The 26,661-nt window shown below is 53.3% G+C and overlaps 8 protein-coding genes across 8 annotated transcripts; 4 read left to right on the plus strand and 4 right to left on the minus strand.

Annotated features, from left to right (window-relative positions):
* Positions 1-28: 28 nt before the first annotated feature.
* PV07_12400 (uncharacterized protein) lies at positions 29-385 on the plus strand (the record flags this gene model as incomplete). The annotated part of the gene is made up of 1 exon (XM_016399926.1): positions 29-385. One exon carries the CDS (start codon positions 29-31, stop codon positions 383-385), a length of 357 nt encoding a protein of 118 aa, XP_016242738.1.
* A 576-nt stretch (positions 386-961) lies between these two features.
* PV07_12401 (uncharacterized protein) lies at positions 962-3,314 on the plus strand (the record flags this gene model as incomplete). Its single annotated transcript, XM_016399927.1, has 8 exons — positions 962-966; positions 1,023-1,141; positions 1,194-1,840; positions 1,936-2,423; positions 2,488-2,773; positions 2,832-3,038; positions 3,105-3,180; positions 3,235-3,314. The coding sequence occupies 8 exons, from the start codon at positions 962-964 to the stop codon at positions 3,312-3,314; spliced, it is 1,908 nt and encodes a 635-aa protein (XP_016242739.1).
* Positions 3,315-4,407: 1,093 nt separating this feature from the next.
* Positions 4,408-8,413, plus strand: PV07_12402 (uncharacterized protein; the record flags this gene model as incomplete). The annotated part of the gene is made up of 4 exons (XM_016399928.1): positions 4,408-5,827; positions 6,157-6,548; positions 6,633-6,954; positions 7,016-8,413. The coding sequence occupies exons 1-4, from the start codon at positions 5,117-5,119 to the stop codon at positions 8,411-8,413; spliced, it is 2,823 nt and encodes a 940-aa protein (XP_016242740.1). The 5' UTR covers positions 4,408-5,116.
* Positions 8,414-8,979: 566 nt separating this feature from the next.
* Positions 8,980-12,542, minus strand: PV07_12403 (uncharacterized protein). The gene is made up of 3 exons (XM_016399929.1): positions 11,860-12,542; positions 11,526-11,771; positions 8,980-11,464 (listed from the first exon to the last, which is right to left on the minus strand). The coding sequence occupies exons 1-3, from the start codon at positions 12,432-12,434 to the stop codon at positions 10,051-10,053; spliced, it is 2,235 nt and encodes a 744-aa protein (XP_016242741.1). The 5' UTR covers positions 12,435-12,542; the 3' UTR covers positions 8,980-10,050.
* A 79-nt stretch (positions 12,543-12,621) lies between these two features.
* Positions 12,622-14,602, minus strand: PV07_12404 (uncharacterized protein). The gene has a single exon (XM_016399930.1). The coding sequence runs from the start codon at positions 14,456-14,458 to the stop codon at positions 12,809-12,811; it is 1,650 nt and encodes a 549-aa protein (XP_016242742.1). The 5' UTR covers positions 14,459-14,602; the 3' UTR covers positions 12,622-12,808.
* Positions 14,603-14,826: 224 nt separating this feature from the next.
* Positions 14,827-16,013, minus strand: PV07_12405 (uncharacterized protein). The gene is made up of 2 exons (XM_016399931.1): positions 15,389-16,013; positions 14,827-15,330 (listed from the first exon to the last, which is right to left on the minus strand). Exons 1-2 carry the CDS (start codon positions 15,936-15,938, stop codon positions 14,957-14,959), a joined length of 924 nt encoding a protein of 307 aa, XP_016242743.1. The 5' UTR covers positions 15,939-16,013; the 3' UTR covers positions 14,827-14,956.
* Positions 16,014-19,373: 3,360 nt separating this feature from the next.
* PV07_12406 (uncharacterized protein) lies at positions 19,374-21,026 on the minus strand (the record flags this gene model as incomplete). The annotated part of the gene is made up of 1 exon (XM_016399932.1): positions 19,374-21,026. One exon carries the CDS (start codon positions 21,024-21,026, stop codon positions 19,374-19,376), a length of 1,653 nt encoding a protein of 550 aa, XP_016242744.1.
* A 2,414-nt stretch (positions 21,027-23,440) lies between these two features.
* PV07_12407 (uncharacterized protein) lies at positions 23,441-26,529 on the plus strand. Its single transcript, XM_016399933.1, has 3 exons — positions 23,441-24,480; positions 24,537-25,267; positions 25,320-26,529. The coding sequence occupies exons 1-3, from the start codon at positions 23,467-23,469 to the stop codon at positions 25,945-25,947; spliced, it is 2,373 nt and encodes a 790-aa protein (XP_016242745.1). The 5' UTR covers positions 23,441-23,466; the 3' UTR covers positions 25,948-26,529.
* Positions 26,530-26,661: the final 132 nt, after the last annotated feature.

Here is a 26,661-nt window from a genome sequence, read left to right on the forward strand (position 1 = left end):
TAAAGCTATACGCACTCAATCTACCACCATGACTGCAGCTTACACGGTTGCCTCCGAGGATGTTCTCGTCTTCGAGGCACAAAACATGGGCGCAGTCTCCGTCATTACTCCTGTTGCCGATCATGTGCTGTTGGCCGTGACGGGGCCCGAACCGAAGCACAAACAGGCGCCGCCAAATGGTCTTGAATCATCCCAAGGGCACGAGCAGATGGTCAATGGAGCGGAAGATCATTCAGAAGACGAGGAAGGAGAAGAGAATGACAACCAGGACGAGGAGGATGGAGACACCCAAAAGATTCGGGACGACCTTGAGGCTGTAAGCCAAGAGCTGGCCAGCATGCTAAGGGAAGAGTTGGCTGTAATGAAATGGCCAGACGATATATGATGATATCGCATTCTGCTGTGACAATGACTCGCTACCTGGAATCTTTCCAGGCGGCGGCACAATGTCCACAACTTGGTGGACAGAGACTCCAGCCATCATACTCGCCGGGTGCAAATTCACATCGTCCGGCGCTAGTTCAAGAACTTGTACTCCTCTGGAAGAGCTCGACACATGTTTGGCATTTTGCGCCTCACTACAGACTGGGAGGAATTGGTTACCCTTGCAGCAGCAGCAACGATCAACCTTTTGGGTGAAATGTGGACGGGAGACCGCACCCCGCATTAACAGTCGGGACCCACCGAAACCTCGAGGAACACCCGGAGAACAGGTTAGTGGGTGAAGTCGGTAGGGGTAGTTAGGGGCCCCTTGCCAAAGCCCGACCTGCCGTCTCTGCCTCTGAGGCCATTCGATGTCACGATCGAACTCGAAACTCAATCTTCCACCTCCACCGTTCCCAGCATTTTCTGCTTTCCTCCTCGTACAGCTGCCGCCTCCTGGCCTTGCGCAGGCCCCTCGTTCCCTTCATTGACTCTCTGGCGCCAGTGATAAGATCTCTTGCGGTCGTGACCTGTTACGATGTTGTAAGTTGGAGATCCGTTGCGGATTCTGCTGGCTCCCACTGATAGCTTCTGCGCAGTGCGATCCCCCCACCACCGCGGTATCCCACCAACAGCGGCTTGGTCGCGACAACCCTCGAGACTGCAAATACTCTGACCATTCGCGAAGGGCCCGAATACACATTTCAAGCCGGCGAAGGTAGATACTATCCACTTCCGCATCACCGAATGTTCCACTAAGGCATGGGCAGGCACCTATGTTCTAAGAGACGACCTGCAACTCGCAACCCCACCACCTCATCCTTCTGAAGCCCCCGTTGTCAATCCCAATCCTCTAGCCACCAGCGTTACTCCGCCTACGAGTGGTGTTAAACTGTCTCTAGTATCACTTAGCCCGAAACAAATCACTCCGGACCTCTACAGAACCACTACCGCAACAAGTAGTCTTCTGCGCTGGAGGACCTTGGGATTAAACAACTCGAAGGAGACAAAGGAGTCCAAGGAGCTCAAAGATGTGAGAGAGTTGAAAGACATCAAAGAGGTCGAGAAAGAGCCGAGGATATCCATAGAGACTGGCAGCGACAGTAGCAACCTTGCGACATCGCAAAATGGAAGCAACAAGTCGAGCACAGTCAAAGCATTTGGTGAAGGCAATGCCGCCCTGTCTCCAGTCATCAGCAGAGATGGTCTTAAGCGACGGAAACCGAAGAACAACATCATCAAAAGCAATTCCTCGTTCGTCTCTCGCGTCATCCCCCACGAGTCCCTCGCAAAGAAGCTTCAAGAACGAGACCAGCGAGGCACATTTGCTTTTGTCAACATCAATCGAGCTTTTCAGTGGTTGGATCTCTCTTCAGGGGCCAAACAAGACCCAATGACTAAGATCCTCTTTACCAAGGCAAGTGACTCTTGACTTCGCAAGACGATGTTGTACTTGCGCGACTCATCGTTATCACTCCGCCAGTGTCGGTATCAACTAATTGATCCCCATAGGCTCACATGCTGTGCCATGATGTCAATAGCATGACCAAACACTCAACACACATGGACATTGTAATGGGTTCCTCGGCCAGTGACATCATCTGGTACGAGCCCATATCGCAGAAGTATGCCCGCATCAACAAGAATGGGATCATCAATGGCTCGGCCGTTTCCACGATAAGATGGATACCTGGATCAGAGAACCTCTTTCTAGCGGCTCATATGGACGGAACTCTCATCGTGTACGACAAAGAAAAGGAAGATGCACCTTTCGTCTCGGAAGAGCTGGTGGACGAGGGTATCAGTATTGAGGATGAAGACCAGTCCACATTGGTCATCAGCAAGAGTGTGAACTCATCCAATCAAAAGACTAACCCGGTAGCCTGCTGGCGGATTTCCAATCAGAATATCACCGACTTTGCTTTTTCGCCGGATAATAGACATCTCGCCGTCGTCGGTGACGATGGCTATCTCCGGATAATAGATTATCCGCAAGAAAGGTATGCAGAGGGCTCATTTACTCCGCGCGTTTCTTGCAGGATTTGCGAGACTGATGTCGCGCAGGCTGACCGATATATATTCCTCTTATTATGGCGGGTTCACATGCGTATGCTGGTCGCCTGACGGCAAATACGTGCTCACCGGAGGCCAAGACGACCTTGTCACTATTTGGTCGCTATCTGAACGTCAGATTATTGCTCGATGTCCAGGGCACGATTCATGGGTAACGGCTGTTGCCTTCGACCCGTGGCGCTGTGACGAAAGGACATACCGTTTTGGCAGTGTAGGCGACGACTGCAAGCTCCTTCTCTGGGACTTCAGCGTAGGCATGCTTCATCGTCCAAAAGGGGTAAGCTGAGTACTGTGGACGCAAGCCCGATTTGACAGCTGCTTACACAGGATATCAGGCAACCGTTAGGACTAGAGGAAGTATATCAGCCCAATCGGTCTCGCTTCTCCGTCAACGGACGGAGAGCACAAGCATCGTCAATCGAATCAGATCTGACTCCAACCGGACCGGGAGCTTCGTCCAACCCGACACCGTCGACGAATCCGAATTTCTCAACCATGCTGTTGAACCCAGATCAAGGACAGCCCAATTGCCGCCTGTAATGGTACGTATCCAACGACATGGCCAGACAAAATCCTCGATGGTGCGGACACTGACATGTTATTGACAGTCCAAAAAGATAGACGATCATCCGCTGAGTGGTCTCGCGTTTGAGCAGGACTGCATCATCACGACTTGTCATGAAGGTAGGTACGCATTTCCGTCTGTGCTTACCAGTTTGAATACTCACAATCTCCAAGGCCACTTGCGCACTTGGAACCGACCTCGAGAAGCCCCAAATAGCAGTCAAATAGATATCTCAGAGAAGCCGAGGCCCTGAGTTGCATATGCCAAATGGCGATACCGTCGAAGCCTCGTTATGGCAGGGGCCGTCACTACCGGGCGTATCGTTTTATCCGACTACGGTCAGCAAGAGTTTGGCAGAGACGCTTTGGGACGGACCCAGTTAAAGACTTCAGGTGGAGGTTTCTAGCTAACCGCGCATCGTGCATGTCGACAGGGGTAATGAGGCATAGCGCACAAGTATGACTCTTCGTCTGCTGCAGGCGAGCGTGCCATCGGCTTTCGATGTTCGCTAGAAAGCCTGATGTTTGCAAGTTGGGGCGTGAAGACGGTGTGATCGACAACAGAAGACTGTATGGCAATACACCCATAGTGGGTCTGCCAGTATACAAGTCAACAACATCTTGCTGTGACTGCGTGTGACAGACGAGAGACTCCTTCTAGCACTGGAACAAAAGTTACTTTAAGCATGACGAACCACATGACAACCAAATGGAATCATCGGTGACAGCAAGCAATTCCTCAAGCAGACGCTTAGCACGGGGGTGCCGAAGAGCCGGACGATAGGGGAGCTTTTCTCAATTCCCTTGGGCCGATTCCATCCAAATACTTCTAGCTTGTTTTCCATAGAGTTTTGAGCGGCATATTGATTCCGAGATGGTGCCATCGGACCACTCATAACTTCCAACAACTTCTGACATCTTGCACAAGCCAATGCTGAAATCCCGGCCTTCGAAAAGAGCGCGGGGCCGAGGAGAGCGTAAACTCCCCTCCAAGGTACCATCGCTCCGAGTAGACTTTCCCAGAGCAGTCACAAGTGCCATAAGAAAGTGAACAGGGTGGGATGAAGGGGCAGCCACATCTGCATCTCATGCAGGGTACTGTTTCCCTTTGGCATGACAAGGCCAATGAAGGGAGCAGGATCAGAAGGGAGGAAGGGGATGCACTCGTAACGGAGAGATCACGTCTAGCCAGAAAATTAAACGAGCGAAAGGGGGCTGCTGCTGTTCAGGAGCTCGGGGGCCTCGCTTTTGGAGGTGCATACTCCATAATATTGTGTCTGACTGTGCATCCAGTGACAGGAGAGCGCCGGCTTGGTAAGATGCCCATGTTTCCGTGATTGGGATGAGGTCGAGGCGAGCAAGGGCCATTACTTTTTCAGCCCTGACGATCCCTGACGCTCCGAGCGCTGTTGGAGGAGTATGCAACGAATAATGATAAGGGGCAGGCACTCTTTTTAAAAAGTCAAGGCCCAGCTGCTCGTGTGAGGTGTTAAGCTGCGCGCACTGCAGGGCACGTATTCGCAGGCACTGCCCAAGCAGGAAAACGAGGACGGCACAATTTCATTCTCAGCGTCAGATGCTTCGCTCTTGTACCCTCTTGTGCCTTCCCCCATCCTGAATCTCCTTTCCACGTGCCTTGACTCCTCGAGCTTGGTCATTATACCTAGAACGCGCGCGCGAGAGAGAGAGAGAGCGAGCGAGCGAGGGTTACGCCATTCGCCTTTCCCGTCAGAACAAATCAGATCGGCTATTGTGCTTCATTATCACCTGGCAATCAGTGCTATCAGGCTTATCTCTGTCTGGGTATCAGTTTTGCCAGTACCCGCCTGTTCCTGCGATTCCCGACCACTTCCTCCTGACTACCCACGAGCCCACCGTCCAGGTGACAAGGTTTCGGAAGAGATCGCGCCCTACAACAGGGAAATTCGTGAAAGGAGTAGCGCAGCCTCGACGCAGATTGGCCAGATTCGGTGGAACAGGGATCAGCAGGGAGCCAAATGCAGGCAGATTCATTGAGAAGAGTCCAGGATATTGCGAGACAAAGAGAAGGTGAAATATGACGCTGGGGAACCAACGATCGGCGGGGACGAGAGCCATACTACGAGAACTCCCAGCACCCATACTGGCACCTCTAGGCCCTCTCAAGGCCACAGCAAAGATCAGAGCCAAGGTCAAGGCCAGGACACCGTTGGCGGCTCAAGTGGAGGATCCAGATCCAGTCGTGAACCACGGCAGCCACCACCACCACCACCACCACCATCACCAAACCCAGGTAGACGGTGAAGTGGAAAGACTCGAAGACGAAAGTGTGAACAGCAGTAGCGGGCGAGGGAGATCCAACACGACATCCTCTTTCTGGACAACGGGTTCGTCGTCGAGCTCGATACCTGCCATAACGTTCAGCGAGTGCAACCATCCCGATCCTCATCACGAAGATATCCACGAAGCTGCAAGTTCTCCGATCGAAGCACCCATCGAAGCCGAAATCGTTGCAGCAGAGGCACCGTCAGGCACAGGCCCAAGCCTAGGTTCCGCCACTAACGGGGCCTCGGCGTCATCGGTGTCATTTGCGGGAGCCTTACCCAGAAGAGTGCCCCGAAGGACTCATCAGCCCACAGAGTTTGGGCCAAGATCGGCATCTTCAGCATCAGCATCATCAGCAGCGCCCAGTGCGCCCCCAGCGCCAGCACCACCACTGCCGGTATCAACTGGCGGCGGGAGAACAGCCGGAGTGGACCATCATCAGAGGGACCCGCGGCTGATAACAGTAAGTTCCCAAACGGCCCTTTCATTAGCCACTCTGCCTGCATCTTCTCAGCCATTCCCGCCCGGCGCCCACCCAGCACGCAACCTGTCTACCCACTCTTTGTACCCTCCCGTCCAATAATCCCCTCCAACCTGGTCATTATCTTTTTTCTTTCGCAATCATCACCTCAAATTTCTGCTGCATGTCCACCGACGTATGAGTAGAGATTTGTGTGTACCTGCCTGTGCCTTGTCATTGCGCATGCCTGCGTCTCTGTCATATGCTTTGTTCTCATTCTTTGCATTCCACTATCTCGTCACTCTCTTTCTAATGCTCTTACTCCAATCCAGCAGATTAGGCCGCTCCTTCGCTTAAACCGCAAGCATTCTCCCGAATGCTCCTCCGGCCACCATGAGCCAGTCTTGCGCCCTTCCTTGAACCAGCAGCGTCCTTCGAGTTCTTCCTCTTCGTCTACCTCAGCCGACCGTCACCTTCACGGAGCGGCACCGTCCAGATCACAAGCCATGGCGCTCAAATTCCTGAGTGCCCATACCCCTCACTCGGGCTCAAGTAGCAGCGTCAAGTACTTCGATATCCGCCTTGACAATGACTACATTGTCTTTCGGGGCAACGAAGACGAGGCTGCCAGTGCCCAACTTTCGGGCTCTCTGGTTCTATGCCTCACGGAACCCATGACGATCCACCATGTTGACTTGACTCTGAGTGGAATCCTGCATATGTCGTAAGTCAAAAGGTGTCCCCCACGGCAATCCCGGCAACTCCTCTCGCTCGCGTGATCATTTAACAACTAACCTGATGTGTTCAGATGGCAGACCACTTCCACATCCTCCATGTCGGGCAGGCGCACCACTTACAAAGAGAAGACCTTCTTCGAGAAGAATTGGACATTCCGAGACCCGGGGAAAGGGAAGACTGAAGTGTTACAACCTGATAACTATGAGTGGCCATTCCGATGCATCCTCGAAGGCTCTCTGCCCGAAAGTGTGGAAGGTCTGAAAGATGCATGGATCATCTACCGCCTGAAGGCCGAAATCAGCCGCAAGAGAGGGAGGGACATCGTCGTCCGCAAACCATTGCGCATCGTCCGTACACTGGATTCGAACGCATTGGAGCTTTCTCATGCAATGGTACGGAGCCTTCACTCTTATGTATCACCAATACCTCTTTCTTTTGCTGACCCGTTGCTAGTCTGTCGAGAACATATGGCCGAATAAGATAGAATACTCCATCAGCATCCCTAACAAGGCAGTCGCCTTTGGGTCATTCGTACAAGTTGACTTCAAACTGATATCTCTCTTGAAGGGTCTGGTTATCGGCAATGTCTCCACCCAGGTTAAGGAAGAGCAAGAGTTTGTCGTCGATCCAGAGTGGGGTATATCTGCTTTAAACAATGGGCAGACCAAAACGGACAGGGTCATTGCGTCAGACCTTTACAAGGTCAACCCAGAGAATGATGAGCAGATTATCGATGAGGTCGCCGAGGGCTATCAATTTTCTCGATATCTCGAGTTGCCCAAGTCGCTGAACCAGTGCCTACAAGACTGTAATGTCAAAGGGATCAAGGTTCGACATAAGGTGAAATTTAACGTCCAGTTACACAACCCCGACGGCCACATTTCCGAACTCCGCGCCAATCTTCCAGTTTCATTTTACATATCTCCCAGTCTGCCTATCAACGAAAATAACGATCTGGTCGACCAATCGCCTCAAGCTGGAAGGGCGGCTATTGCTAACGATCTCGCTAACGCAGCGCCGCCGGTTTACGGGAAGCACACCTTGGACGTCTTATATTCTGACGTCGATGGCTATCGAACGCCTGGAACTGCACTTTCAACCCCAGGAACCCCATACCTCCACAGCCGCCACGCATCCCACGAAAATCTCGCAAGTCTCGCTGCGATGGCGAATGGAAACTACGTGTCACCCATAGCTCTTCAGAGCAGACTTCAGGACCTCCGAGTGGGCGACTCTTTCATCCAGGATCTACGGAGCAACGAAGACAGCGAGATAAGTAACTTATCGCTGCCGGTGAATGGACGGTCCCGGAGGAATTCATCGTCTACGACAATGCCTGAAGATTATTTCGCGCCACATGATGCATCCAATGCGAGCCCGCATCCCCGAGTCAGCCCTAATGATCAAGGTGCGTGCTCGGGCGGTCCTTCTCATACGCCCAGTCAACCGGGCAGCCTCATGATGTCACGTCGAACTTCCGAAGAAGAAGAGGGACAGCAATCTGGCGCTAGAACGCCATTCCCCCAGTACGATCATATGGAGGATCTGGCTCGCGTTCCCTCATACACCACAGCAGTCAAAACCCCTGCTCCAAGAACGCAATTTGATCAGTCGATACCTCTTCCGACCTACGGGGCTGCTGTTACCGATCCCAGTCCGCCGCCGCTGGCGGAACCCCCAACTGCACACCTTCGGACTTCCCCAAGGTTGCCGGGTACTATAACAGTGACAGCAAATTCACCGGACTCGCCCGTGAACAGCGTGCCAAGGACGTCAATTTCTCACAGAAACGTGAGTTCAATTCAAGACGATGAGAGAAGGTTGCGGATGATGCAACTGCGAGGTCGATAGGGGCCAATTACGGCGGAAGCCCGCATCCCATCGAGATTCCAAAACTTTATGAAGAGAGACGAACAGTTTTCGAATGCTAGGTTCATGTTTTGAGGGCGTTGGGCTCATGATGATTGATACCCGATTGCATTTTTGCCGGATCGAGAGATCGCCACTTCTTTTGAGAATCCCCCTTTTCCCCTACTGCTTTTTGTCGTTTGGGACGCAAATTGGAACCTCTTACGTATGAAACACCACCTACGGAGTCTGGTATGGTACGATCATTGGGTCGGGTTGGGTATACCACGATGATAGTCTGGTCTCGAAATCAGCGGCATTGGTGTTTGCATTGGCATGTTTGGAGGGACTTCATGATACTCATATCATCACTACTGATTCGCGACGCGGTCATGACTTGTTTTCAGAAGCAACGAGCAAAAATTGATGGCTTTCACGTTCGAGATTGGCAACATTTAGGGTCACTGAAAGACAAAAGAGAACATTCCCAGGACAAGGAAGGGGGTGGAACATGGCTGGACAGAATATCCCACAACATATAGTTTCTCACGGAGAGAACAGAAATGGCATGGAAGAGAACCAGACTGATTGGCTTTTTGGAAAGCTAATCGATTGTACATGTCACAGTTCTTCTTCCTTTTTCCCTTGAACCAAGCTGCCCATACCATCCATACACACGACCCAAGTCCACGCATTTCAAGCCCAGAGGAGCATCATCGTCGAAAACGCGCCGGTCGATCTTGACTGTGCGGTGTAAGCTGAAAACCAGGCCTGCAGCACGCGATAGACTCATCCATTCCCATATCCGTTCGTTGCCCATATCCACATCCACATCCACATCTGCGTTCAAGACCAGCGCCACGTTCACCGGCCTCATCCGCACCGCTCTCTACCTCGGCAAAGCATCCAAAGGACCGGAAGATGCCATACTGGATCGTGGGGGGCATGTTTGTACTCGTGGCTTTGCTGCGCCCGTCTCCCGGCCCCAACAGCCCTCCGTTGTTCCTGCGTTTTTCACTCTTCTATCTCCCCCCTTCATTCGCGGGCTTCATTCGCGGGCTTCTTTCTCAGTCCAACACATGGTTCAGTATCGGGGATGTGTCGACAACTACCCAATACGGTGGACCACGCACGAAGGGCAGGGCACTCACGCGACTCAAGACCCGACCTCCTTGCAGCCGAGCCCGAGTGAATATGATATCTTCATGAAAGAACGTCATTCCTATCGAAACGGGCGGGCGTCCGATGAGAAAGTTGCTGCCCACTCGCTCGCTCGATCGGTCGCAGGAAAGACCCCGTGTTATTTTCTTGCTCGGGGGTTGTTCGATGGGATCACCCATATCACCCGGCGTCGGGCTTGAATCCAGACGGATGGACACACGGACGGAAGCTTCGGGTTCTCGTCTTGTTTCCTGGGTTATGAATTCGCCTGGCATATCTCTGTGGACGAGGTCAGTTCGATCGAAGAAACTCCCTTGGTGCTGGCGGCATGGAAATAGCATCGCGTTCATAACAACAGTCGCAAAGCCGGGCGGCGGAGGAGGCAAGAACTTGTAGACGGTCGCTCGGCCAAGCTGTGCGGTTTAGTGTGGTGTCTGCTTCCCTCTCGTCGTTGTCGAGCTGTTGAGTTGAGTGTGTGTTCACCAATAACACCCCTTCTTGGCCAACAACTCCCTGAACCCGTCTCCCATCGCGTCAATGACGATCCTCAATTCCTTCTGCTTCTTCCTCGCCTCGTTTCCAATGCCCACCTCATCTTCCTTGCCATTGTGCCCGAACGGTTGCTGGTCTTCGACCCGGATCTTCTCCCCTCGTGCCTCCTTGTTCCTGAAGTGGACGAGCCTCGAGCCGTCGACGTCTGTCGCACTCGCTTGTATCACCTCCGGCGAGCTCGCCGCTTTCAGACTCCCATGCTGACTCAACGGGGTGATCGGGGTGGCGTCGAGCAGCGCTTGCCAGCGCGCGAGGAATGAGCCGGGCCCCGGGTTCGAAGAGACCTCTGGCGTCGGGTTTTCTTTGATCTCGCGCGACGTCTCGCTTTCCGATACGCTCGTGGGGAATGATGCTGATGTGGGCGTCGACGACGGTGTGGCATTGCCCTCGCCACGATCAAGTGGTGGAGCCGGGCTAGATGTCCTTGAAGAAGGTCGACTGGAGTGGTTCGAGTGGTTGGACGAGAAGATCTTTGCGATGGCTGGGTTCTTGGACGGTGGCGATTTCAACACGTTGGCGAGGCGCGCCGTGGACTGGTCGTGCATCTTGTCCAGGTATCCGGAGTGGGAGTCAAGGATGGGCAGGATGCGGGATTGCGTTTCTTTGGGGAGAGAGGAGAAGAGGTCGTGCAGCGACGCCGTCAAGTTGCCAGCTCCGCCTTTTCCATGCTTTACGACATCGTGGGTATCACCACCCGGCTCCTGTTTGAACTGCGAGGCTGCATTCTTGGCCCACTCGAGGTACCACCCCGTCAGTTCCTTGTCATTCTTTGCGCACTGGTGCATGAAGACGTGACATGACCGCTGATGCTTGCGGAGTAACTGGACAAAGTCTCCCACGGTGGGCACAATGGCTTTGTTGGATTTGTCCGTGTGGATTCTCGCCAGCTTGATCAAGTCTTTGAGGAAGCTTTCAAAATCGGACAGTGTGGAGGACAGATCGATGGCTTTGTGCATGCGTCGTATGACAGGCTCGTAGGCATCGACCACTTCTCTGACAGACATGGTTAAGTGGTCGGGGGAAGATTTGCAGAGGCACTGGATCAGCTGTTTGCGGTCACGAATGGACAGGTGGATCGAGAGATACTCTAATGCTTGCTTGTGGTGGACTTCGGTCAATTCGGTAGAAGCGGATTTGACGTCTTTTAGGATGGCCGTCACGATAGAGATGGACTGCGTTTGACTTTCCTTTCGGATGCGGTCCTGCTCTTCTTGCGGTTGATGGGCGTAGTCTTTCAGGGCATGCAGCTGTTCTTTGCCGAGTTTTGCGCGTTCTCGCTCGAGTTTCGTCGCCCTCGACTCGAGATCCCTGATGTCCCAGTTAAGGACCGTGGAGATGATTCTGCGCGCAATTGAGTCAGGATATCAATCCACACCGAATGTAGGGAAGGCCGATGGCGTACGTTTGCATTAGATTCGTGCCCTCGTCCTGAGACTGCGTCAAGCCTATCCAGTTGGTGACGCTGGTAACACTCATTTTGGCCAGGCCAACTTTGACCATGGCGTTTATCATAGTCGCGACATTTCCGATCTTCAGTGTTTGTCTAAGGACCATGTAGGGCACCAGTTTATTGGCATTGTCGACCAACTTCAGCAGGTACTGACCTTTGGGCGATAAGATCAAAGTGTAGTGCATAAAGGAAGCAATGCTGAGCCGACCGGTCAGTATTTTCATGCGTAGTCAAAGCAGGTAGGACACGGGGCTGCAAAGAAAGGCTGACAAGAAAATCGGCTCACTTGACAAGCACAAACTCGTGCACGGCTTTGGTTAACTGAGGGTGGTCTTCGAGATTGTCCGTCTCGGCGGTCTTCTGTACCATCTCATCGAGGATACCGCCATAGACGCAGTCGTTGAGGAAGTCCCGAAAGGCACGTCGCAGATCATCGGCTTTGGTGACGTCGTAATTCGAGTCGCGGTCCCTGATCTCGGGGAAGCCGGCGAAGGTGCCTCTGACGGGGTATTCGATCAGGGCTGATATGGCCGTGGCGAGGGTCTTGCGGCTGCCGATGACGCCCTTGTCATAGCTCTCGCTCAGGTTGGCCCTCTCCAGACTCTCGATGATTTCTTGACATTGCACGGTCCACCACTTCTCGGGGAGATTGTTCAAGCCCGGCAGATTCAGCAGGAACTTGGAGACCAGAGCCTGCAGGGCGGGCGAGCTGGATGGGCTGTCTTGCTGCGCGGTAAAAGGGGGCCCATAGTTTGAAAGGCTGCCGGGTCTTCGAAACTCGCGGATCTGGGCGTAGGTGTCGTAATGGGTCAGGATGTCGAAGAGTGCAGCCGTCTGCGAGGGTGACAGAACTCCGGTCATGTTGTCTGAGCGATGAGAGGAGTATTGGCGACGGTCTCAGTGTCTGACCTGATGTGAAGGGGAGCCTCTGGGAGACAAGACCTCATGTGTATAGAGGACCAAGTCGTGGTAAAGGGACAAGGCGACAAGGATCAACTAGTGACGTCTTTGGTCGGCTCGAATGTCAAAGGGTCAAGATGCGAAAAATGGGGCTGCATCTCCGACCACAACCAGCCAATCGCTTCGAGGCTCATTAGGACTACTTAGCACTACTGACTTTGATCGTATCTCATCAATCCATGCATCAGCTGTTTGTACATGTCAAGCTCTGTTGCTCCTGTCATAAATGCTGGGATCGAGAATGCCCTCCTCTGCCACCAAAGCTTCGTGTCATTTCATCTCATCTCCTCTCCAGCACCGCCAAACCGCAATAGCCGACTCTCCCTCTTCCCCTCCATCCCTGAGCATAGATCTCTGCTCGGGCCAATGAAGACCTTCGCTCCAGCCTCCAGCTGCCGAACATCGCAGGTCCATCCTCGTTTCTTGAGCCATTCGCCATCCTCTCCTGTCCATAGATGTCTTCTTACCTCATCCACGGAGATCCGCCTCACCTGTAGTTTCCTCACCCCTATCCCACGGGCGTCTTTGGGTTCATCGTGCGCACTGATCCAGCACCTAGCCATTAACGCGCGGGCGATTTCTGCTCCGCCATACATGCCGGCCATGATGTTGCCGCCCAGATACCAGGGATTTTGCGCGTAGTCGAAGGAGTGAAAGAGTAAGGTCAGAGGGAGAGCTCCTGCTAGTCGAACGAGGTGGGTTTGGATGTAAGGCTGCAGATCAGACAGCGGGACTCCGTGGGGCGAGTAGATGACTGAGACGGCTTTGGGACGGGCGGGCGTGATGGGCGCAAGGTTTGGCACGGAAGAGACGCTGGATAAAGATTTCTGGTGGGACGGCACGGAAGAACTGTGGCGATGATGGTAGAGAGTGCTAGTTGGAGATGTGGCTGACGGCTTTGGGGACGAGCCTGCTAGAGACGACGCCGCCGTTGGCACAGGAGAAGCTGGTGGTGTGGGGAGATTCTTGACAAACGTGAATGGTGCAGGGTCGAGTTCAAATCGGAAAGGACTATCCAAGAGGACAGATTGATCAGGGATGGTCAGGACTTTTTGCGCGATGCCTCCACTCTCAGCTTCGGGCTCTGACTGTGTTCGAATGGCAGGTTGGTCAGCCGCCGGGAGGAATTCAGATGAAGCAGTGTTGGACGAGCGAGACAGTCGCGGTCTATGCCCTTTGAAGTGAGCCACATTGGAACCCTGTACGGAGGCCTGGTCATAACCAGGCAGGTCAAAAGACACGGGTCGATCAGCCAGAGGGGTCAAGGGTGCTGGAGGACTTGATGGAGGCATAGTCATTGGACTGAGAGGCATGTGGAAGTATCTTGTCGTTTTTGGAAGATCAACTGTTGCGATGGGTGCGATGCTCCTCGTGTGAGTAGGTGGCTGGTATGTGATGCCGATGGCATTGTGTAGGCCCGTCCTGTAGCGTTTCGCAGGAATGAAGGCGATGTTCAGCTCACCCGGAAAGCCCTGTGGTGATAGAGGAGCGATGGGGTGTCGCAAGGAACGCCCGAACTTGACTTTGGGGTCATACTTGAGCAGTGCATGAACTCGCGTGGGATCAAAGTGGTTCCAGCTCTTGATGGTCTTTGCTGCGCCCGGTTCCGCCGCGATGATGGTTTTCCCTTCCGGAGGTAATTGGAGAAGAGTCTCCTTGTGGCGGTGGTCAGGCTTGTTTTGCGACACGACCAGCACGTCGGGTTCTTCAAGGTCTGAGAGGTGCTCAATCGCGCTCGGGGACTTGTGCTCAGTCTTTGCAAACCAGGACGCAGCATTGATGGAGGGGCCCTTGAGCCATGGATCTATGAGCACCGAAACTGCGCCGCCTGCGGAAGTCAGATCTGAAGGCAGAGGGTGCGCCTTGGGGGAGAAGATGAGGAGAAAGGTTGTATCGGCATTGAGGTTTTTCACAGTCACAGACATGAAGACTAGATCGCAACAGACAGCGGGAACACGGCAGTTATATTGGAGGCATCAACGCACATATACTCCGCACATGATGAAAGTATACAGAAGGTGGAGCTGAGGTACAACGGCCGGAGGATTGAGTGCATAATACAGAACCTGTTCAACCCCATGATTGCGAAGAGCTTTGAATCAGGGTCAAGGCGGGCGGAGACCGGGGCTAGCTAACGAGAAGAGCATTGTGTCGTGTGAGGGAAGCGAAATTTGATGGCTTGGTGACTGCGCTGGTGGCGCCAGGAACAGCCCGTTGCATCGTCGATCATGGCCCATAAACAAGGGGTTGGTGGTGCCGTTAGAATCTAGCCATTGGCGCCACACGTACCTGGCCTCACGTATGTACGAGTAGGTATCGACCGAGTACTCGGCTCTCTGGGAGTGTTCTATTCTTGGTAGATGCCATCCTCCATATCCAACATCTATAGACATGCCCTCAATCCACGCGGAACTTCGCACCACTTACAGCTTATTGGGAAACAATGGCGCAGTCCGTCCCCCTCGGAACAAGTTCAACATTTCCTCACCCATCCAGCTCTTCCTCGACGTCGCTATCCCCTTCTCCAAGTCCGCCACCCGACCACCTTGAACGAGCATCCCTTTGCCATTCGCTTCCATTCCCAAGCTCATCAAGTACACCACGCAGCATGCCACCTCTTGTGGGTCGTTGATGGGAACGCCGACCCTTCTCATTCTCTGAGCCCAGTTGGCCAGAGATTCCTCGGGTTTGCGGCCCGAGATGATGTCGGTCAAAGTGATGCCCGGCGCGACAACAGAGACTGCGATCCCGAGTGTTGCTGTGTCGTTCTTCAGCGCCCTCATCAGGCCCACAATACCTGTCATGAATGTCAGCGACACCACAGAGTACCACCAAATAAATGTCCGAGGACTGACCATGTTTCGCGGCGCTGTACAGCGGTGCCCCAGCACTTGCCAAATAACCCGCTAGACTCGCCGTCATGACAATACTCCCTCCTCTCTTCTGGTTTGGGCCCTTCTTCCTCATGTAGTGAATGGCGAGCTTCGCAGTGTCATTGGCGGCGTGCATGTCAATGTCGATGACCCTCCTATCAGGCTCTTTGAGCAACCCATCTGCGTCCAGTTCGTCCTTGAAGAATTGGTCTTTGTATTCTGCAATGCCAGCGTTGACGAAGACACAGTCAATGGATCCGAACTTCTTGAATCCAGCTTCAAAGGCGGCCCTCTGCTGTTTCCATGACGTGATGTCGCATTGTTGATACAGAAAGCGAGGGGACGAGATCAACTCCTTCGGAGCAGCTGGATGAGGCCGGGCTCTGTCAACGACGATGACATTGTTGCCGAGTTCGTGAAGGATAATAACTGTTTGTAAGCCAATGCCTGATGAGCCGCCCGTGACTAACGCCGTGACACCTTTGGGTCCCGTCAGTTTGTCGCGCGAGACCGTGAAAGCTTCTGTCGCCATTCTCAAATATCTTTGTGGTATTTCCCAAGAAATCTGATCTCACGACAACACCCACTTTCCTTGAGCAAGAAATCTCTTGACTGAAAACTTGTGGACTGCTGTTGTGGCCTTCCCCGCATCTGAAATCTCGGGCTACCAGGCTCGGAGTTGGGACGCGTTGGGTACTTTGCCTCGGGTATGAATCTAGCCGCACCAGCCGGTTAGTATGTGGAACTGAGGTGCAACCTCTATCAGCTCTCAGTGGTCAGACCTGACGCCGTGCAGATATCCGGTGGTACTGACGGTAGCCGCAGAAATCGCACCGCCATTAGCCTCCATATTGATATCGCAACTTGTCGCGCATGATAAGATGGTCTTTGCTGCTTCAAGGCATAGGGATTCGGACGGTTGTAGCATCGCGAACACAGCTGCCAGCCAAAGGCAGTGAGTGTATCATGCTTGAGCCCGTTCTCGGGTGATGCGACACTGCACCAACATTGATAAACTGCTGGAAGTTGGATTGATGAGAAGAACTCAGTGTCCGACGAAAGGAGGAAACCCAATGAGCCTTCTCAGAAGCAGTCGCCCTTGTTTGGCTAGGCTGGATCACGTGGATGCAAGTTCCGGGGGACAAGACTGAATGGCTCGAGCTCTTCGTTTCCAAGGCCAACATCCATATCATGCCTCTGCGTTTAGCAAGAGCCGTTGCTCACTCCCCAAGCTCGCATTCGAAGCACGACTCAAGTTGTCTATTTCGGTTTCCTGCTTTGGCTGAAGATGGAGTTATACGCAAATGCCATTCCCACCGATTTCCCTTTGTCCATGTGAAACCGGAAAGTATGGTCCGGAACGGAAGTTTCAGCGACTACCAGATCGAAGGTATACGTTCCTATGACCTCTTTGGTGTCTTTTTGGTCGCAAGAAGTGGACGCCATCGGCAAGTCATGGAAACAGCCTAGGGACGGGCACGCTGGTTACTTGTTTCGACGACCGGAGTGAAGAGGTGGATAGAAGAATTCAACTGCCACAGACCACTCCGCCACACCGAGGGGATGTTAACGGAATGACGACTTTCTGGCGGCAATTGGGCGTTGCCTGGGTTTCCTTTTACGCATTCGGTGAATCAGCAAGTGGATAAATGGCATTGGCCGAAGACATTAGACAGAGTCTCGATCCAGAGGCCAAGGTCCGTTGGATTAGCGAGGGCCTGTGGAACTTCCTGTGGAACTTTTCGATGTGAAGAGTCCATGTCGGTCAGAAAGCTCCGTGGAGTTACCTAGTTCCTTAGTCCGTCAATCTTCATGCCCGATGCTCAACACTGAACTTTGCCGGTGGGCATTCGTTTCCTGTGTTCGCGTCAAGGCGTGGCGACTCTCCCTCTGCTACTTGGACTCGACAACCGTTTCAACTCCACGATATGTGAACGGCCAGCAATTCGACCACAAGTATTCGTATATCACTATGCTCCTGCATGTTGACGCCGAATACAGTGACTAATGTTGCATCAATGCCGCTAAACGAGCGGTGGGAATTGGTCTTTAGTCATCAGACGAGGCTTCCGTTTCAGGGGTTACGTCGGCAGCCCGCGCCACATGGAGACCAGGAAACCTTCCGCCTTAGGAAACCCCGCTACCGGCCCGCCAATGACCACCGAGGCCAAGTGGAAGCGGACAGTCCTTGTATGGACGAGCCCCGTCTACCGACAAGGCGGATTCCTGTTTTCTGCAAGGTACAGCTCGAGAAGCTGTTGGATGACATAGGACATGCCTTTATTTGTGTTCATGACTTGCCTTTTTCGATCTCGTCGAAGATGTCGTGTACCTTGTCTGGAGGGTGCGTCACCACAGGTATACTTCATTCTCGAACAGTTTTGCTATATAATGGCGGCACTGGCACCTCCAGATGAGAAGGTAAACACCAGCAGTCTATCTTCGAGACGTGGTTTCTGACTCCTCTAGACTCTTTTCGTGCACAACCAGAAGTGTCGAGGAGCATCTCCATCATGGCCAAAGGCGTGCTTTCGAAGCTCTCACAGCTCCTGTGCTTCCTTCCCCTCGTTACCCTCAGCGAACAGACGCCCACCGGGCTGCCCTACACCGTGAGCAATGTCACTCTCCCCAGCGGCATACAGATGTTCTACCGAGAAGCCGGCCCTCCCAACGCCACGACCCTCCTGCTCCTGCACGGCTTCCCCTCCTCGTCCCACCAGTTCCGAAACTTCATCCCGATCCTAGCTGCGCATAACTACCATGTCATCGCCCCCGACTACCCCGGCTTCGGGTTCACGGTGGTGCCAGAGTCGTTGAACTACACGTACAGCTTCGAAGCACTGACGCAGACCGTGGCTTCGTTCCTCGACGCGAAGAACATCACGACCTTTGTCCCATACATGCATGACTACGGGGGTCCCATCGGGTTCCGACTCGCCCTGCAACGTCCCCAGTCCATCCTCGGCTTCATCTCGCAGAACGCCAATGCCTACATCGAAGGCTTTGGCGCCACCTTCTGGCCCCCGATCTTCGCCCTCTGGAACGCCACCACGCCCGCACAGTTCCAGGCCGCGGCCACCCCGATCAACGACACCGCATTGACGCTGGCGGGCTTCAAGTCCCAGTACACCATCGGCAGCGCCCACCCGGAGAGCATCGAGCCCGAGTCTTACTGGCTGGACTACTCCCTGATGGACGAGCAGGTCGGGAACCGGGACATCCAGATCGACCTGCTGACCGACTACCGCTCCAACGTGCCTCTGTACCCGCAGTTCCAGGCGTACTTCCGCCAGAAACAGCCCAAGCTGCTCGCCGCCTGGGGCGAGAACGACATCGTCTTCGTGCCGCCCGGTGCCAAGGCTTTCAAGAAGGACCTGCCCAACGCCGAGGTCGTCTTGCTCAACGCCGGCCATTTCCTGCTCGAGACGAACCTGGCGCAGATGTCGGGCATTGTGTTGGATTTCCTCAAGAAGAATAATCTCTGAACACGTCATTGGTCCGCTGCGAGGAAGCTGATAAGTTGATGAGTCGGCTTGGAAGGAAAGCGAGCTTGCAAGGCGGGGGCTGGGGGTTATCTATACAAAATTAATACCTTCACAATGAGCCTACATTATGTTATCTAAAATTGCGTAATGACAGAGAGCGCAGCGCAGTCTTATGCGACTACAAATCAAAGCTCACACTAATTACAAGAAGCCGTGCCCATCTTCAGCCATATCATATTCGCTGTCAGTATGTTTTATTTATTTAAGCAGAATATTGGCCATGGACATCCTCACAGCTGAAAGAGCTGTGGAAGACAGAAGGAATACGCGATCTGCGTGGCTTTGATAGACATCCTTGGCTGCGGAGATGGTAGTTGCAGGATTCACCATATATAGATGCCACCTTCTTGAGATTCTGGAGATAGGGCCACTTCTGTAGCAACAGAACAGTAATCTACTTTGTCCCCTAGCCCGGAACACTCCTAAGCAGAGCTCTTCTCGTGCTCGTGCATCTCGACCTCGAGAACGTTAGAGCCCTTGACGTCTGGCACGTCCCCTGTCAACCGGGCTCGAAGATCACTGCGAGCCGACTTTTTGGCGAAGAGCGCGTCCACCTCCTCCAGAGGAATGCCTTTGGTTTCTTTGATGCAGAAGAGCGCAAACAGGACCTGCAGCGACAAGCCGACGCAAAACAGCAAGTAGAACCTCCACCCCGTGTTCGAGATGCCGATGGGGCCGACCTTGACGATGATGAAGGTCATCAGCCACTCGACGCCGACGGCGATGGCCGTGCCGAACGCGCGAGCGTGCAAGGGCAGGATCTCCGGGATGTACGTGAACGGCACGCTACACCAGCTGGCCCCGAAACAGAAGTTGTACAGGAAAATACACACCGTCGACATGCGCAGGGTGGTCGTGCTGGCAACCCCGAGGCCCGTCGTGTACAGGACCATCATGATCAGCTGGGTCAATCCGCCCACGAGGAACAGCGTGCGCCGGCCCAGCCGGTCCACGGTGAGCGCACACAGAACGGTGCCACCCCACATAACCATGGACGACCCTCCCGAGGCCAGTGCCGCTTGGTGTTCGCTCATACCGAGACTGCGTGTGAACAGGAGTGTCGCGTAGTAGCCCATCAAGTTGGGTCCTCCCAGCTGTTGAAGCACCATGATGATAACCCCCTGCCAGACACGCCAGGCCGTGTTCAAGTTGGACGTGTCCCAGAAAATGTCGCTCCAGCGAATCTTGTACTCTTTCTCTGCCTCGAGTGCCTCGAGCGTCTCCCTTCGGACGTTGACGACCGTGGGATGATCGGGTGGGACTGAATAGATCCGGGCGACGATCTGATCGGCGTCTTCCATGTGGCCCTTGGAGTACAAATACCGAGGAGACTCGGGGAGGAAAGGGAGGCCCAGCAAACACAGAACACAAAAGGCGGCCTGGAACGCGAGCGGGAATCTCCACACAATCTGGCCAGACAGGTTCGCGATCGTGCCGTAGTCCAGCCAGTACGCTATCACGATGCCAAAAATGACGATTGAGATCTGTGTGGTGACCAGGCCGCCGCGCACATGCGGCTGCGAGCACTCGGCAACCCAGACCGGGACAGCCGCAGTGGTGAAACCCATGCCGATGCCACCTATTACCCTGCCTGCAATGAGGGTGCCTGTTCCGTGAGCTCCGGCCTGCATGCCCGCTCCGACAATGAGCAGGAAGGAGCCAATTGCGATATAGATGCGGCGTCCTAATTTGTGTCCAACCACGGCGCAGATGGCGGAGCCGACAAAGCAGCCGATATCGTAAATGGCGACCATTGTTCCCTGAAGGTTGGCACCGTTAGGTGACACTCCGAGTCCGCCCAGCAGCTCGGGCGTGGTGATGAGGCCACCAAGAACACCCTGGTCGTAGCCAAATAGAAGGAAAGCCATAGCGGAAGTGAACATGATTGAGATTTGGAGGGGGTAGCCCTTCAGAGAAGGGAAGAGACCGATGTTGAAAGCTCCCATGATTGTCACTTTGGAAGTTCTTGCGCAAACTTGAGTGAACAGTTGTAAATCTTCGACGAAGCAACGATCGGTCCATTCTCTAGGACTACCACTCGTCTTTATCCCTGCCGAGATAGCCTTGACAGCCATATCTCGGAAGGTGTAGACCCTGCTCGGAAATTCCGGTGTGACTGTTCTGCAAGGCTCAGCCCGCGTGGGTACTCTCCACACTACCCCCGGACGAGAAACTGCAGGTTCGGCTGGAAACTCGTGAGTCGTGGTGGCGATCTAGACTAGATTGTGCGGGGGAAAAGCGTTCGAACGGATTCGTATACAACAGCGGAGGCCGACGGAGGCCCCGCCGGACAGCCGCAACATGGTGCTTCGGACAAGTGTGATAGCGTTTGAGGATAGTGTGACAAGGGTTATTGAAACGGAAGATATTGGAGTCTTCCAGTGAGGAGAGCAACAGATTCATTAACGTCGGATGTCGTACTTTGAACCTTGGAGGTACCCTAAGAGTCCGGGATTGCGACACCATCTCCAGCATGGGAAGTATTCAAGTGCCGCCAAAATCAGTCCTCCAAAGATTCCTGCTAAACGATAAAACGGTGGTCGTGACTGGAGGTGGACGAGGACTTGGGCTGAGTGTCGCCAGGTCGCTGGCTGAAGTCGGTGCGAACATCGTGGCAATCGACATCCATGACGAGCCTGATGAAGAGTTTGGGGAACTTGCGGCGTTCAGTGTTAAAGTCGTCTACCACAAGTATGCTTGACGGCTCACGTGCGCTTGGATTGTCAAGTCTGACTGCCACAGATGCGATGTCCGAGACCATGCAATGCTGAAGGATACTATCGACCTGGCCGCAAAACAGTTTGGCTCCATTGATGGCTGGTAAGTCAATGCCACCTTTGCATACTATTGAAATCGAACTCAAAGAGGGGAAACAGCATCACGGCCGCTGGTATCATGACCAACAAACCGTTCATGGAGCATACCCCCCAAGATCTGAGCGCTTCATATGCGGTCAACGTAAGAATCCCCGCAGCCATGTTAAACTGCAGTTCGCTGATAATGGATGTCAGCTCATAGGTACCTTTTCGGCAGCGCAGATATGCGCTGAGCATATGATCAAGCAAAAGACGGGTGGCAACATCATCTGCATATCCTCAACAGCGGGACACAGAGGATTGGCTCCTCAAACTGCCACGGCGTATGTTTGTTCGAAACATGCCGTCATCGGGCTGGTGAAGCAGGCCGCAGGAGAACTGGCCAAGCACAATATTCGAATGAACAGTATAAGTCCAGGGTATAACAGCCCCAGCTCGTCACGTAACGGTCTGCCATGCTAACTCCAAGACAGACCGTTTCTGACCAAGATGCTCCGGTCGGTAATGGAGAAGGATCCAAGTCAGGAAGAGCGTTTCGCCCAAAGCAACATACTGAACCGGTTGGCAATGCCAGAAGAATTGGGAGGCGCAATAGTGTACCTGATGAGCGATGCGAGCAGCTTTGTGACGGGCAATGACTTTAACATTGATGGCGGGTCAGGCTGTCAGTAGAATAGGGTTTGAAGAGATTCCATAGATATACTCGCTTGAGGAATTTGTGCCAGCTGAAGCTCTCAATCTTTAATATTTCGAAAGACGAATGTCGAGTGAATGGAGTGAAGCAGGAGGCATGGAGCAGAGGAGATAATGGGTGCTCTGCCAAGGCTCGTAGGGACTCTCTGCCTTGGGCATTGGTTGGTAGTACACCAGCTACTGGGGCACCCGGGGCTCGCTTCAGGCATGCCTAAGCGCCTGCGACTACGCCCAGTGTAGCCCAGACCCCTGGCTTCTCCGCACCTCCGAGTCTTTAAAGAGAGCCAAGAGTTACCATGCAGCACCTGATATCTGGGGGACTCCCTCGTAGCTTTAATTGAGAGGTGTCCGGACGACAATCCTTTCAATCCACCCATTCGAAGTTTGACTCGACATCGCCGACCAAACCTCTTGTCACAGCCCAAGGATTCCTGGTTCAGAGGGACTATGTTAGTTCTGAAAGACTCTCGATCCAGAGAATCGACTCGTCCCGACCTCTCTGGGTTGCAATCATGGTCGAACGCGAGCAAGCATCAGTGCGACCTCCCCCTCACAAGTGACCGGCATTCGTGACTGACTGTTCTTGGCTAGAAAGGTTTTGAGTGCAATATCTGCGGAATGACAATGACCAGGCAGACACACTTACAGCGACATCAACGGATTCACTCGCAGTAAGTTGCCCCAGCATTCAACTCGGGCTTCCAGTGCTACTCTTCTGCCTGCTCTTCGGGAAGTGCTAATATCCTCGAAATTAAGAGGTGCCCAGACGCAGAATTTCCAATGCCAAAGATGCAGCAAATCATTCGCGCGAAAAGATATTCTTCTACGCCATGACCGTATGGTTCATGGCATTTCCAACAAACAAATTGGTGGGCGAAGGACTTCGTGTGAGAACTGTATTCGACAAAAGCTCAGATGCTCTCGGTCGACACCTTGTGAAGCCTGCACGACTAGAGGCATACTCTGCAGTTTTCAGAAGCATCCAGTTGGACAGGCTGCCGCTTCGATGCAAACGTCTGGATTGGTACAGCGAGGTCGAGATACGGTGCCCCTATCACCCGCCGGCACAGACATGTCGGGAACCACCACCGATGAATATCTTGATGGGCCTGAGCTGCTTTTGGTCCGAGGGCGTCCTGCTAGCAGGAGCATTGACTTGGGTGTCGCTAATGTTGCGATCAATACGGCGATAATGCCTGATCAATTCTCCCCGACAAACCAACAAATCATGCCATTGCGTGATACACAGTATCAGACATCGGATCTTGAACATGCAAGCCATACTTTCCAGCACCAAGAATCCCCGTCTGAGCCTCAAGTACAAGGAGAGGTGTATCAATTTGACCCGACTTTGACTGGCTTGCAGCCTCATGACCTCTTGATGGATCAGCCGCTCACTCCTGCAAGACAACTCGATTTTAGGCTCTATGACTTTGACTGGGACTCTTTTGCACCGTGGGGAATAGATTGGCTGGGTCTTGATCAGGACTCCTCACTGACCCAGTCGGCGCTTCCACAACCAGATCCTACATGGCAATCAGCTAACTCACCCGCTCTGCTTAGTCTTCAACCAGCTCAACAGCTCCCAGTGGCAGAAGGGCCGTCGACAATTCCTCTTTCCTCAGTAAATGGCCTTTCTCCACCTACTCCAGTAGATCAACGGTCGAACATGTCCTCATACCCTGGGAGGAGAATCGTTCAAAGCCCGTCGACCACAGCGCCGAATCTCCTCGAAAGTGTCGGCGCCGTTCTCTCCAAGACGAGGCTACCGTCAGATATTAGCACCCCGCAACATGGTGCCGCAGTACGGCATCTTGAAAAACTGGTCAATATCTATTTCGCAGAGTTTCACCCTAACTTGCCGGTCATGCACAAGCCAACATGGGACATCTCAAAGTCCCCTACGTACCTTATTGCAGCATTAGCCTGTCTGGGGTCTACGAGTTACCACAAGAAGAGAGGACTAGATGAAGAAACAAGCCTCCTAGCTGAGATATGTTTGCGACATTTGAATAAAGCTGTATGCACATGTCCTAATATCCTACCGAACCGCTGCTGACGAATCCTGTTGAATAGTATCGCCTCGGACCTGACAGCTATCAGAACATCGATTTCGTGACGGCATCCATGCTGCATCAAGTATATGGTTTAGGTGTCGGGCTACCGTCAATTCATGAGAGCGCCGACAACTTCCGTGGGATCCTGGTATTAAGCCTCCGGAGGACTGGTGTGTATCGATCGAGGAACGCTACCGACCCTTGGAATCTCAGAGTCCCTGACCTTGCGGAACTTGATCTTGAAGATAACTCACGACTAGAAGCTGCATGGCTGCAGTGGCGAACGACCGAAATGGCAAAGCGACTTGCGTGGTGCCTTTTCGAATACGACAACAGTCTTTCATGTTTAACCACCAAGCGAGGTGTGGTTAGCCTACAAGAACTTCCAGACAGGCTGCCTTGCAACGAATGTCTGTGGGAAGCTCATTCTACCAGGGCATGGGCGTCAATGGCACTGCTCACGGAGAACTCACTCCATGGTGCCCCTTTTCGGCCTGTGCTGCGTGATCTTCTGAATGCCAAACCGATCGCAGACAAGCTGTCAACTTGGTGGAAACGTTGCTGCGCACATACCATATGCCGACTCCTATGGGACCTGAAGGAGGTGGACAATTCAATCTCAAATCTTTTTGCACCTGATTCCCTTACAGAATCTCAGAAGCCCCTCAGAAGGTCTCTATTGCATAGTCTGAAAATACTGCACGACTCGGCGACTCAGCCATCTCGGCCTGACGATCTCGTGCACATGAAGTAAGTTTCAATATCCATCGTCAGGATCATCACACTGACGGGATCGATTCAGCATTACGTGTCTCATCAGCCATCATGCCACCCTGAACAATCGACGAGAAATCATGGAGATGGTCATACACGTGTTTCAGAATTCAGCCAACTCGAGTGAGATGGAGCTCGATATGGTCAAGACCAGATTGCAGATGCTATTTGCTAGCGATTCCGTTCATGCGAGACGACTCACCTACCACGCCGCATCGATCATAGCCATTTCGCGCGAGTGTACGGTGTACACCCCCTGCGAAACATTCAGGGTCTTCGACGCATACGCATACATTCTGGCATTTGTGAAATTTGGACCCAAAACGCGAAAAGATGTTGCTTCGAGTGACCGACACGATACTGCTCATAACGTCAAACCCGCCATCACTAAACGCCACCCGCACGATCCCGTCCACAGCGGTGATGGCTCCGTCAGGCTTGACCGCTTACCGTGGTCCAGATCCCACTCCGAGACCAGCGCGGTAGAACTGTGGATAAGCAAGGGTCAAGCGCGCGCCTCGCTTGACGGTGCCGATGATATTGAAGATGAGGGGAATTATACACAAATCAAATGCAGCGCTCTCAGAACGATCGAAAAGTTGAACCTTTGGGGTCTCTCGCTGAAATTCTCCAAGACGCTGGAGAGTTTCACTTGAACCAGGGAGTGAGAGATATCACAATTTAGTGGTCTTGCCTTTCCAGTGGTGCAGTTCTGCATCCATTCGAGACACAACGAAGACTTCAAAGAATGTGGGACTATGCAGATGTTCCTTGACAACAATCTCTGCGAGTCCCTGGATTGGATACATAAACCCAATGTATGACGAATCGCTCACACGAGATGTAACTCCACTCCAGTTGTGCCAGGTGGTTATCAAGTTGTCAAGGCAGCTGACAGCTTGGAGAGTGGTTGGTCGTCATATGCTGGCAGCGATAACCCTATTAGCATTTCGCGTCTGCTGAGAATTTGTGGCTGGCATTCGCGTGCCTGTCCATGTTCAGAACCCTTCCAGGATCAACAGAGAAAGGCAGAAGAAACTCCGCCGCCACCTGTCAAGCTTCCGTTCTGTCCCAAAGGGACCCATCGATCACGCATCCCTTCCGCCGAAGGATTACGGTGAGGAATCTCATGACAGAGCGATTACGCTTCGCAACCAGCCTCGCTACTAGCCCGAGAAGCCGCGTTCGCTCCGGGAAGGGTCATATGGGTGATAGAGCCAAGCGACGCGAACATGCCCCGCTTTCCGCCCATGGATGGAAAAAGCCTGATCGGAAGCGCCGCAACACAGGGCTGCTTTACGTCCTGGAACGAGCATGGTCATGTAGTAATAGCGGGGGTCGGCACGGTTTCCAGTGTACTAATAACATGA

This window comes from Cladophialophora immunda, assembly GCF_000835495.1.
Source record: "Cladophialophora immunda strain CBS 83496 unplaced genomic scaffold supercont1.8, whole genome shotgun sequence".
NCBI classification, from domain to species: Eukaryota; Fungi; Ascomycota; class Eurotiomycetes; order Chaetothyriales; family Herpotrichiellaceae; genus Cladophialophora; species Cladophialophora immunda.